General features: G+C 29.4%; 1 protein-coding gene across 1 annotated transcript; it reads left to right on the top strand.

Annotated features, from left to right (window-relative positions):
* Positions 1–10762: 10762 nt before the first annotated feature.
* LOTGIDRAFT_59096 (hypothetical protein) lies at positions 10763–13475 on the top strand (the record flags this gene model as incomplete). The annotated part of the gene is made up of 2 exons (XM_009049372.1): positions 10763–10921; positions 13374–13475. Coding segments are annotated over 2 exons (261 nt in total), but the record flags the coding sequence as incomplete, so codon positions are not given.
* Positions 13476–13716: the final 241 nt, after the last annotated feature.

The raw sequence follows: 13716 nt of genomic DNA, 5'->3' as shown, positions 1-13716 counted from the left end.
TATTTAATAATACAATCTGCATGAATTACATATAACAATTTATAGCCTAACAATCACACCACACCGGAACAGTCACGCCCAACAGCCATATTGCATTTAACATACCGGTAACAAATATAATAACAAATCTTTTTCTAAAAAATCATAGTTGAGTGTAGTTGACTTGGCTATGTTTAGTAATATAATATGTATCAAAATAATGTTAAGAATGCCAGTTGAACACATAGTTTGAACACTCAATCTGTATCTTGACCTATTTTACCTGGGGCTATGTGACCTAGATTGACTTAATACACTAAACTCTTGAAATATATCTAATGTAAAATGTCCAATATAAGGTTGCCCCGTAATAATTCAGATTATTTTGAATAAAAATAGAAGCGTGTTTTATCAATGTTGATTTTTTATTATTTTGAACTGTAGCTATCAGTAATAAAAAGTCCAATAAAATGTGTATAAATCATTATAAACATGATTCATGATTCAGTTATCATGCTGTTACAGACTCTAAATTACATCATATTATCTCAATGCTTTATTACCAGTCACAAGTCATTTATTTTACAACCTAGAAATGTTATTGACCCGTCATGAATTCCTTTCACATTGGAATCTAAAAATTACATGTACAAGAAAAAAATGTGAACATTTGTAGAATATTGTAGAAGTAGACCTCAAGTTATAAACAGTTCTGAAGTTCAACTGGTCTGTTTTAATGTTCAACAATATCTGACTAAAGATTATGAATAACTAAACAGTTTTGATGTTCAACAATATCTGACTAAAGATTATGAATTACTAAACAGTTTTGATGTTCAACAATATCTGACTAAAGATTATGAATAACTAAACAGTTTTGATGTTCAACAATATCTGACTAAAGATTAGAATAACTAAACAGTTTTGATGTTCAACAATATCTGACTAAAGATTATGAATTACTAAACAGTTTTGATGTTCAACTAGCCCAAAGATTATGAATTACTAAACAGTTTTGATGTTCAACTAGCTCTGACTAAAGATTATGAATTACTAACAGTTTTAATGCTAAATATGATCTGGCTAAGAAATGAAATGATCTTCACTACCAACAATATTTACCCTAACTGATGATCAACTATGAATTACTAACAGTTTTAATGCTAAATATGATCTTATTAAAGGCAGAAATTCTAACAGATTGATTGTTCAATTAGATCATTATTTGATAGAAATTAGCAAGAAATTAATATGATTCTGAAGTTAATATCACAAATTATTGTAAATTGTAGAAATAGGTTAATGTGATGATACTAAAACTAGATGTGTTTGGTCAATGTTACATGTAGATGTTGGAATGTTATAATAAGCTATCAGATGACAGTTAGTATGTGATAGCAGTTGTTAATGAACAAAATATATCCCACATTCTTATTGTTATTGTACAAAGGTCAACCAACAGCAGGACACCTTTCTTCTTATCTTCATTCATGTCATTAGAAAATAGTAAGGATTTTATTTTCTCTCAGGCAATTATATCCCCTAAAGCTATTGCCTTTCATTATAAGGTATTGCTTGTCTTGAAGAGTAATCACTTTGTACCCTCCCTGAGGTGACATATTAGCTAGACAAATGACCTTTCAATAAAACTCAATAACTTATTTAAACTCATTTAATTATTCATTCATTTATTTATTCATAGAAAAACGTTTATCCTAAAATGTCAATGTAAGTAAGGTATACAGATCACCTTATAACAGACATCATCTCATATCCTTCCATTATTACCGGCAAGCTGGTTTCATAAATTTGGTTTCATTTATTCATTCATTTATTCATTTATTCATTCATAGAACAACTATAAGGTCAGCGTGGATTTTATCTGTAACTAAGGTACACAGGTAGTCACTGTCTAACAAACGTCATCACATACCCTCCCTTTATTACCGGCCAGCCGGCTGGTTTATACAAATTTAAATAACTAGGTCAACAGCTACCGGCTTCATGGATGGGCTCTGTTTATCAATGAAAATCTCTATATTTACAGATTTACCTGAAAGTATTTAATAGGTTTATTGTTTAAGGTATTTGATATATAGTAAGAAATTTGTGTTTTATAAAAGTCGCAAATTGCTTAGTGGCTTATGTTTTTAGCAAAAATTTGCCATTAATTATAGTGTACAGGATTACATTTGTTTAGAGATAGTTGAGTATTGAAAGGTATTTTAGAGGTTTATCAAGGTATTTGATATGTTTAATAGGAAATTTGTATAAAAGTAACAAATTGTATGTGTTTTTTTCTAAGTTTTATCAAAAATACGCTATATAATATAGGACAGAATGGGATATATTCAGAACTATGAGTGTAGGAAAGCAACAAATAGTTAAGTAGTTTATGGTTTCTTAGAGTTTTTCATGTAATATAGGACACGGTTGGATTTGTTGAAGGTTTTATAGTTCAATGTGGAGAAAAATGAAGTTATATTACAAATTTTATATCAGGTGTGAATTTTATTGATTGAATATTACCTTAGTTCATGAATGGATATTGGAGAAAATTGCTCACACACTTTCAATTTCTATTTATGAATAATTTACTGATAGTATGAGTCATTTCTTTATTAGTAATACATAGTGTTTCATACTTGTCTTAATGTACAACATTTGGTTTTAATACATTTCGTAAAATAGTCACAAATTGATATCACAAATTTCCACAAAAATTACACATTTCACCCTGCTTTTGAATATTTCAAATAAATGTAGAGAACTTACTGTTCTTTGTGCAACTGCAGTTTTCTATGGCCATTGTGTGGTTAAAGCATATAACATTCCTTAGGGATAAAAACTTGAACCTTTTTATGTATCTACTTGTTGAATTTGTAGCAAAAAGCTGGAAAATGTCTTATAATAAATTTAATGCTGTTACACAAAACATCAGTTTTTATTAGCAGTATGGATGTATCAGTTTTTATTAGCAGTATCGATGTATCAGTTTTTATTAGCAGTATCGATGTATCAGTTTTTATTAGCAGTATCGATGTATCAGTTTTTATTAGCAGTATCGATGTATCAGTTTTTATTAGCAGTATGGATGTATTTCAGTCAAACTTTCAAAGAAAATAATATAGAATAGTAATGATAGCTTACACATGGTTTATGTCTCAACCAATTATTACAAATCAATGTACAAATCTATCATTGAATTGGCACTAAATAGATCCTGTAAATTGGAAATCTTCGGAAATCGTTAAAAGTTCAATCAATCAAATTTAGGCAATTTATAAAACCACTGCAATGAATATCAATTCAGTTCAATAACAATTTGATAGAATCAACAGTAGTTTGCATAAAATTTCATGCCAACAAAAAGGAGACAACCAAATTAGAAATTTTGACTCACTATTACAGCTATATTTTATAATAATTTAGAAATAATCTAAACCAGTAAATGCACTGAAGGAACCTAAATTCTGGTGTCAGATGGCCTGAAAATAAAGATGAAATCAGTGAATATATGATATTCAAAGACCTAGTTTATCTCTAGATTGAGAGTGAAATGTAATTCCCTAGTCTAGAATTTTCTATCTTTATAATAAATCTTTGAAAGTCTCTATAGAGAGAATTAGAGAAGATTTTCTTAATTTGTTCTGGTGGAAATGTTACTTGACCTTTCATTAATAACTCTTATATATTTTATATCTTATACAACTGATCACCAAGACATTTCCGCTCAGACCTGACTTTTTATTTTGACATCCTTTTCTCTGATCTATTGATTGGAATTATACCTATGGGTATACATCTAGTAACTTCAGATTTTATTGATAATGTCTGCCGTTTAGAAAGCCAACTTTGTACTTTTTCGTCTTTAGAATCAGATAAATTTACTTCAAAGTCTTTTTCTTAATATGAAATGATCAAATTTGCAAGGTTCAGTGATGAATTGTGGTCTTTTAAAATTGATCAATTACTAACTGACCACTTATAATATTTAACATGTCTAGAATAAATGTTATTATAATCCTTTTTTCCTCATCACTCACATTAAAAATGAAAGTGGTGTAAACAACTAACGTAAAATACTTATTGTATGTCTAAGTACAGTCTTGTTCATAATCATACAGAAAAGACTGCATATGCATACATTGCAAAGTATACTTGATAAAAGTTATCATATTTCCTGTCATTAAATTATCAAAACCATCAAGTTGTGTCATTTTAACAGAGTGAAACTTTACAAATAATAGCACTTGAAATAGATACTTTACGAAATATATATATAGATGTACATGGCCCAAATCTGATCTGCGTAAGATACACTTATAAAGTGTACATACTCAGAGTGTAGCAAATTTACACGAGGTATAAATTTACCAACATGAGAAAAATGTATGTATAAGAAAATGCCTCTATTGGATGCAAAAAAATTTCTCTAATATGATTACTGTATATAAACAGGGCCTAAGTGAAAATAAATTGAAGTTATAAAGAATTGATTGTTTATATTAAGTATAGTAGTATATTGTAAGGTAAAATGCCAGGCATAAAATTATTTATATAAGTTAATGATTATAAACAAGATAAATATAAAGACTGATGATGTAGGTTGATATTATAAGTAAGTACTGATGACCATAACAACACAACTCCATTAATACCATTAGTATCTGGTTTTTCTCCAATTATAAATAATATGGCTAGTCCACAAGAGTATATTGCAAATTAATTTGTCCAGCAAATAGAACCAATTTAATAATCTGGATCTGGTTGTTAAGTCCAGTCTGTAATATTGATCACTTTATATCCATACAAGTAAATGAAACATATTAGATGATAACTTTAACATTTAAGAATTAAACGTGGGATTCATAGCACAAGTGGCGTGTAAGCAAAATTGATCATCTGACAAAAGATTAAGTCATTTATGTATGTTTGTGGTATGATCCATTGCATTTATACACCAATAATGCAAACAATTGTTTCTTATATTTAAATTTCGATATTTCTCTTACAAACTTAATTAATTTGAACATTTTTATTTTCCATAAATCTTAGACAGAGTCACTGTATTTGCTTTGCGATTCATGCCTTATATTGACAAAATTGAAAAATAAACGCTAGTTTGCGCAGTTGGTTTATTGATAGTAGTACTAGAAAGTAGCATTTGCCTGCTCAGTTTATTGTTCTCTCCAGACACCGAAGAAGCTTTTTCTGTGCATCACTGAAAGAAGGAAACCAGGTTGAAAACCATGTGAGTATTGAGTATTGTCACAACATTTGCTGTAATTGAACCCTGGACCTTCAGACCTAGACAGGTTAGCAAGCAAGCGTCTTACTCACTGAGCCAACTAGGCATCCTTCCTTTCACACTGCAGTGGGAAAGTCATAGATTTTACAAAACAAGCAGATTATCTATTCCACTGTTAGTACATCACATATCAATTTTTTGTGTTGCAATTTATCCAATGGGAAACTTATATATTGAAAAACGATTTATTGTCTGAGATAAACACACAAACAGCAAGCTGATTATAAAGTAAATGATGATAAATCTGATTTTAGTTTGTATTTATATTGAAGAGATGTTTAATGTGTAGTAAAATCTATAAATATATTTCTACTATGTTGTTTTTTACCTTCACTGTTAAGAGAGTTCTAATAGTCTATTTATAGTATCTTGAAGATATTTTAGATTAGAAGTGATAAACAATGTCAGAATTTAGATATCAGATCATTTCTGTGGTTTCCTTCAATATATTTACCTTAGTACAGTTTGCCAATGAGTTCAATAATCCGATTTCTCTGCTGTTAAGATCATTCCCTTATCAAAACTAGTTCGTATATGATGTTGGCCATTTGATAGAGGTCTATATTTTTGGATAAAATTGAGATATCAGGGTTTACATTATTCCAGTCCACTCAGCTGTAAATTGGTACAGATAATCATTACAAAGGGTTAGTCACAGAACTTCTGGTAGAAATGATCTTCTTAACTAAATTGTCATGCTTGTGAATTATGAATGTTTATGTCCTTTGTCTGTCTTAATTTGTAGATTTAATGGCGGAATTTATTTCACAAGAAATATTTAATGGAACTTTCAGGTTTTCAATAATGTAAATAATTGAGATGAGGCAATGAACTATGGTACAATCGTAATTTTACTATTTCTCATTTCTTTAGTGAGCATCTGTCCTTACCCATACAGATATGGTTATGTACATAATTTATATCAGATATCAGTGTTATTTCAAGTAATGCTATATTTCTAGCTTTAAGAGTAATTTTTAAATGCAGTGACCTGATTAACACTTGACACAAATTAGGTTAGAGGATTGAAGAAACCTGACCATTGTATTTATATAATGGGTTAAACCCCTGTACTATCTATCTCATTGTTTCTCTACCAATCTCAATAGATTTACAGGTTTTACCTTTGATTACATCACCAAACAAACTATTTATAGTATATCTCATTATCCCAGCTATACAGCTGGTAGGTAGACTGGTGGCAGGGTTACATTTTTACAACTCTTTCTTTATCAGTCAGCACTGTCCACAATCAGAAGATGAAAAGTATGTAGATTACTCTGGTATTTAGGATATAGTTAACACAGACATGTTTTATACATGAGAAATTATGATGTGTTGTGACCTTCTGCCAACTGGGTGACCTTTTCAATGATGAATTAATGATAATACCAACAGCTTGTGTTTCCAGTTGCTATTTTTCAAACAAAGTGGAGTGATGTGTGAGGAATGGTGGGAATAGTTTAGGTAGAGTGATATGATGTGTTTGGTTTGATTCTGTGGATTATCTGAACAAGGAATTACATGACTGGATAATATTCTGTCAAAATCAGCTGCCTTTAAACTAGCCTCTGCAGATTTTGTTACTTGTGGGTGGATGACAGGTATTTTATTGCCACATTGACAAAGTGGCTATTATTACCAGTACTCACTGATTTACTGTACTAGTTGAAAAATAGGTAGAATTTTTCATTGTGTCTAATATGAAAAATAAATTACTTATATCTTCATTCTTAGTCATAGACTGTATCTTAAGTTAAAAGTCAAATTGGTTATTTTATATATATATAACAAGTCAGGAGAGGTAATTATGGATTAAAAAAAACTTTGTGGAGATTGTAAATTTATTACAATTTCTTATCGCTTTTGTCTTTCCTTTTGAATCATATCTCAAATTTCAACCATATATTTCTTTCATATGATATTTCTGACTGTTAATACGATTTTAATACGAGAATTTTCCAAAACATCTGAAGGAATTCAATATTTCTAAAATAGATTTGAAATTTTTATTTGCTTACTGTGCGTTTTTGATAGTAAGTGATTAAATAAATGATTTGGCTGCGTGCCAGCAGTAATTGTGTTAACTGTAAGAAGTAAGGTGTAAAATGATATTCAATATAATTAAAATGAAAGTACTGCAGTCTAAAAATAAATCAAAGAATGTTAAAATAGAAACATATGTCAATTAGTTCATAGACCATAATTTTTGCTGCAAATGAACTAGATTTGGTTAATACAGTACCGTTTTGCACTAATTTCACTTGATACCATAGAAATATGTGGGAAGGTAATTGTTAATTTGAATTCTGGCAATTTAGGAAAACAAAATAAGAATGGTGATAAAATCTGTCTGTACATATATATCTATAAGCTTAATCAGTTAAATTTTAACTTGTACCAACTTACAAATAACTTACTTTCTGAAGAGTCACGGGTGCATACTGTAATTGTTTTTAAAGTTTGGATAATTTGTATGTGGCCTAATTTGGCCCAAATGCAGCATGTTGAAATATAAACAGATATCTCTTCAAGTTTCAGTTGATTACTGATTAGAATATCATATTCCTTATTTCAATCAAGATAATATAATATATTGAATATCATTGTGATTTGTAGTTATTGTTATGTGGGTGTGTATATTATATTATACCAATTTCCTTTAATAGTTCATATGACTTCCACATACAGATATTACAATATAGATTACAATTTATTTCAGTGGTATGTTAAAAGAGGTTGATCTCTTGTGAAGTGACTATTACACATATTGGTACAAATGTCATATTTGATATATAATAATAACATGGTTAATATAATGTTATAACATTCTAAACACAGTTTGATAGTAAACTATAAACAATTAACTGTAGTGAAAGTCACACCCTAGTCAATACAATATAAAGATATTAGTAATATCAGTATCATATTATGTGATATCAAAGTGAGCTGAAATAAGATTATTTTTAAGAAGATCAGGATATCAAAAAGGATTAATCATGACCATTCCAATGAGGAAAGTTACCAGGTAAGATCACATTTCCAAATTCACTCCACATTTATAATCAACATAAAGAAAACTGATAACATGTTCATTCCTCTCTTATCAAAATACAAAAGGTTTTCTCATGGCTATAGATTAGCTATCATGTAGATTTATATATCAACATTATCTATTATGTACTATTTTTGGTCTCATATTTCAATATAAATGGTGACAATAATGCCGAATTTAATTCTTAGGCGACATGGATGGAGATATTGTCAACTTGGCACTTAACTGAAATAGCCCCGAGTCAAAACGGCCTATAAAATTACTATTTGATTCCAACCAAAATCATTGGTCAAACTGGTCCCCCCAATTAGTCAAACTGGCCTCAGTTGAAAAATGTTTTTTCGCTATTAAAGAATCTAAAGTTCAGTGAATCATTTGTCTTATCAAAATACAAGTGCTTTTTTGCATATCAACTAATGAAATTCAAATCCAGACAGACTCAGCTGTAAATGCCAAAAACCACTTTAACTTTAATGATATAAAATACAATATTGATAGTCATATCACTAACAGGAAATAAACTGAGGCACTGTGTACTACAGTCTATGTCTCTTAAAGAGGCACACACAGTTGGAAACAGAAATGGAGTAGGACAAAATTACCTTCCTTGTACACTACATAGTCTTCATCAGCCCAATCTTCATCAGAGAATCTAATGGTAACTACATTAAGACCATTGTTTATAATCTATGCTTATTGTACAGCATATTAAATATATTTATATGTATATATCATTCAGTGAAGTTAGTTATCATCGGTTTATGTTGAGTATATAAAAACAATTTCTATACAGAGAAAGCAGTACTAATATCTTAAGATATTATCTGTTCTGTTTTTGTTCAGTAAATTGAGGAAAAACTACCATCAAAGTATTCAATAAAACAAATCTGAGTCTAATGTCGTATTTTTCTGATGACAAATACAGTCAGTGATAACTATAATCTACAGATTATTACAACCAGAAACTGTGCAGTAAGACTTCCAATGTTTTTATGTAGTTGACCATTAGAATAAGCTAGTCTGATGATTCTGAAAGATTTTCTTCCTCAAAGCAATAGATTATTGGTACATTAACACATTTATGTTGACAACTGTACTGCTGTCAGGTTTGACAAGGTAATCTTCCGTAAGATTAGTGTAAATCCTCTTCGTGTACACTGATCTTCACTTCGTAACTAGATCGTAAACAGCTTGTTGGAGGAAGTTTTCAAAACATCATGTGGATTTAAAACTCTTATTTGTTACACAACAATAGTGTCATTTAATATGTATTAGTGTAACAACCTACACAAAAATCAATTGACTCAAGATATTTAGCTGTTATTTAATGACGGAAACTGACGTTGACATTCGACATTCATTTTATATAAGTCATCTCATCTACTAGTGAAAGTTATACCACAGTGGAGAAACTCTAAAATTAATATTTATAAAGTCTTATATATTGCTCGAAAGCAAAACTCTATCAATTTTATTAAAGTATGAATCCGATATAAAATCAGAGCTTGTGAATTGCCTGCACTATCAGATTGAATATTTCATGTTGTAGTGTTTAGTCTTTTGGATATTATTGATTATAAAGATTATTTAAAAAGCTTAAATGAAATTTCAACTTTCTTCGTCTTACCTTTGTGCACCTGATAGGGCTTATGATGACTAGTAGTGTACAATGAGGGAAATAGGACAGAGGCAATAGCCTTTACCTTTTTTGGTTTTCAACTCTCTTAAACACACATAGGTCTAGATTAATTGGCTCATTCAAATATCTAATATCTTCAGGAGGCTTGAATCACTGACGGGGTTGAAAAATCTGAAGGTGATAACTAGACCTATGCCAGAATGGAATCCTGAAAGCGACCATCTCACCGTTGCTTCTTAAGGATTGTAGAAAGAAATGCTGACTTTTTTTAAATAAATGAAATGAAATGAATGGAGTTTTATGTTTTTCCAAATAAAACACTATATGTAATAGGCCTAGATATATACATACAAACTAATAACAATAGGGCCGTTAAATTAATTAAGAATTTTACATTACTTGACATAAAATGTAGAAAAGAAATATAAACAAGGGTAGCCTACAAATACATTTTTATAAATTGCTCACTAAACCAGGGGGAATAACTCAGTGTATTTTTCACAAAACATTATTTTGAATTCTTCCCTGATATGTTTGAATGAAAATGTAATGTTATAGGCATACGACACCAAATTAAACAGATATCTTAATTATTTATACTGTACATGATAAAACATAATGTCAACAAACAACATAACATAGATTACACATAAAAATATTAACATATTATATGTGTAAATTTCTGTATTTATCAAATTATAGCGAACAAATCTATTGCTGTTTACTAGTATTTTATATCTGAAGCTTTTCTTAAAATCCAAGATATATTTTATATTATAGAGAACCACGTAAAATAACATTAAAGAAAGGATCAACTGGTTTAGGTTTTAATATTGTTGGTGGAGAAGATGGAGAAGGAATATTTGTATCATTTATACTGGCAGGGGGACCAGCAGATCTCAGTGGTGAATTACGACGTGGTGATCAAATAATATCAGTAAGTATTCCATGTTATATCTGTCTGCAGACATCAGAACAAGTACAATTTGTCAAATTTTAGTAAAGATACAGGGCTGAAATTGGTCAGTTATCTAAAGTTAAACAACATGTTTCAGCTTCTGTTTTAATATTTCTAATTCTGTTTTAATCTAATCTATTTGACATAAGGCATAAACAAAGCTGTGTTTCAAGATGAGTCATGAGTCCTGACTGTTGAACAATATCCAAATCTGATTTGAAAGATTTTATTCCTTATCTCATTTTCAGACAATAAAAAAAAGAAAATAGAGAATGTTTTATTTGTCAGATTATAGTTCTTGTTTTTAGGTTATTTTTTGTGGTCAGCCCTTTCTTCATTGCTACCTAACTAGATGTTATCATGCTTGATATGCTTATATATATATAGATGATATCTTGGATAAGACTAAATATCACATTTCATCAAAGGCTCATTAAAAATTCATTCAAATTAAATTAGTACTGAATGATGATTGTTTTTATAAAAGAATCTAGAAAATTGATTAGATAATAAAAGAGTTTGAATAATTTGTAATAATATATGCATCACTTGTGATCAAAATAAAAGTAATAGTTTTACCAAAACAAAAGTGGTGGTGGTGGTTGACCAAAACAAAAGTAGTGATTTTACCAAAACAAAAGTAGTGATTTTACCAAAACAAAAATAGTGGTTTTACCAAAACAAAAGTGATGGTGGTTGACCAAAACATAAGTAGTGATTTTACCAAAACAAAAGTAATGGTTTTATCAAAACAAAAGTGGTGGTGGTTGACCAAAACATAGGTAGTGATTTTACCAAAACAAAAGTAGTGATTTTACCAAGACTAAATTTTACCAAAACAAAAGTAGTGATTTTACCAAAACAAAAGTGGTGGTTGGATTTTCTACCATGTGGTTATATTTTTTAACTGACTTGTGACGAAATAGAAGAATATGTAGGTAGTATATTGAAACAGGACATTATAATTCATCAAGTTGTATAGACAAAGAATAGATAAATTGACTAGTAGACACATTATTTATAAAACTGTCAAGATTTCTCTTAGATTTTATGAATAAAACTATTTCAGTCTTTATCCAGTGGCAGTAAGGTATTAATTTAGAATACTATTTCAAAAGGTGAAAACTAGCAAAACCATTATCCATAACTATATCACTACCCTCAGGTTCCAACCCAATCTTTGGATGAGACTGTAAAACTATAGAACTTCTAAATGTTTTTGACATCTAGGTTGTTGTTGATTTTCACAATGAAATTAATAGCTCACTTTTGATCCAGTTGTAGACTGTCCCTTTTCTTACTTTGAGTTTAGCAATGATAAGTGATTTTCAAATTTTTGAATCCCACACTTTTTTTCTTGGAAAACATTTCAATGGCTATTAATTTTGAAGTTATTCATGAAGGTTTTTAGAAAAATAGTAACTTAGTACAAAGACTGTCAATAGCAGTCTTATTACCAAAAATTATTTTTCTTGTTAAAGAAATTATTGATATACATTCATATTGGTATAATCAGTACATACAATTTGATTTTAAAAAGGTTCAAGATTTCATATGAAAATAACCAATTGAAAGTTTTAAGTGTTATCACTCTTGTTTAAGTGTACTTACCTATCCCATGTATGGTATGTCAAATCTGAGCTATCTCTCCTGATAAATTTTACTTAATTCATATCAAAACCTCAGATAATACTGCAGTATCTCCCTATAGAATATACTGTCCAGTCCAGTATACAGTGTAGTTGTCTAGGATCAGTCTGGTTGATATATGATTCAAAGTTGTTTTTGGAGTATATTAGTCCTTACCAACCAGGTATTTTGAAGTAAGTTAATAATATATGTAAACACACTAAGTAAAGACATATTTTGGTGTTTTTAATAGCCTAGGGCAGTTTGTGTACAGAAATGTTTGGTACATGTTTGCTATTACTAGACTTGTTTTAACTGTTGGAATTTGAATAGAGTAGATGGTAGATTTGCGTGTTAATTTTTCCTGTAAATACTGATATTGAGTTATTTAGAAAGGTACTGCACTGTTCTGTTTGTGGATGAGATAGGAAATTTCGATGAAGAAATATCAAATTGATTATTACCAATGTATATTCAATATTTTGTGGACTTCTTGTGGCTTTTATAATATTGAAGTGAACAGCACTATCTTAATATCTTCATTTACTTATTTCTGTATTTTTTGTTGGCCAAAGAAACAAAGATAGATCTATGTTGTCTTATTTTAAATACAGTGATTGATTTTGTAGATACGTGTATTCAATACAAGTATAATATTTCAATTATAGGTTAATGGTACAGATTTTCAAATTGTCTATAGATTTGGTTAACAAATTTCATTGATTTCCAGGTTTGAAATGAAAATAATCTTGACTCAAATAAATTTGCTTGTGTAAAGATTTCGTTATTCGTCTCTTTCCAGGTAAATGAATCAGATTTACGTGTTGCAACACATGAAGAAGCAGCTGCAGCATTAAAACGTGCTGGAGATGTTGTTGAAGTAATTGCTCAATATAAACCTGAAGGTAAGTTATTATCTGATATACCCTTATTTATAATCTTGTACATATTTTACATTTCCGGTCATATGACATGGTGGTCGTAGTGATAAACTAGGAAAACTTGTTATATTATCTTGACTTTATCTATAACATGGAATCATTAAAAATCAAGACATTTTGCCAATCCAATGTTTATGAGAAAATACTAGTTACAGATATTTGAAAATTAAAATCTTCAACCTTTTTCTTGAAACTTGGGATAAC

This window comes from Lottia gigantea (genome assembly GCF_000327385.1).
Source record: "Lottia gigantea unplaced genomic scaffold LOTGIsca_134, whole genome shotgun sequence".
NCBI lineage: Eukaryota > Metazoa > Mollusca > Gastropoda > Lottiidae > Lottia > Lottia gigantea.
The sequence above is the reverse complement of the archived record's forward strand: the minus strand, read 5'-3'. Positions and strand labels throughout refer to the sequence as shown.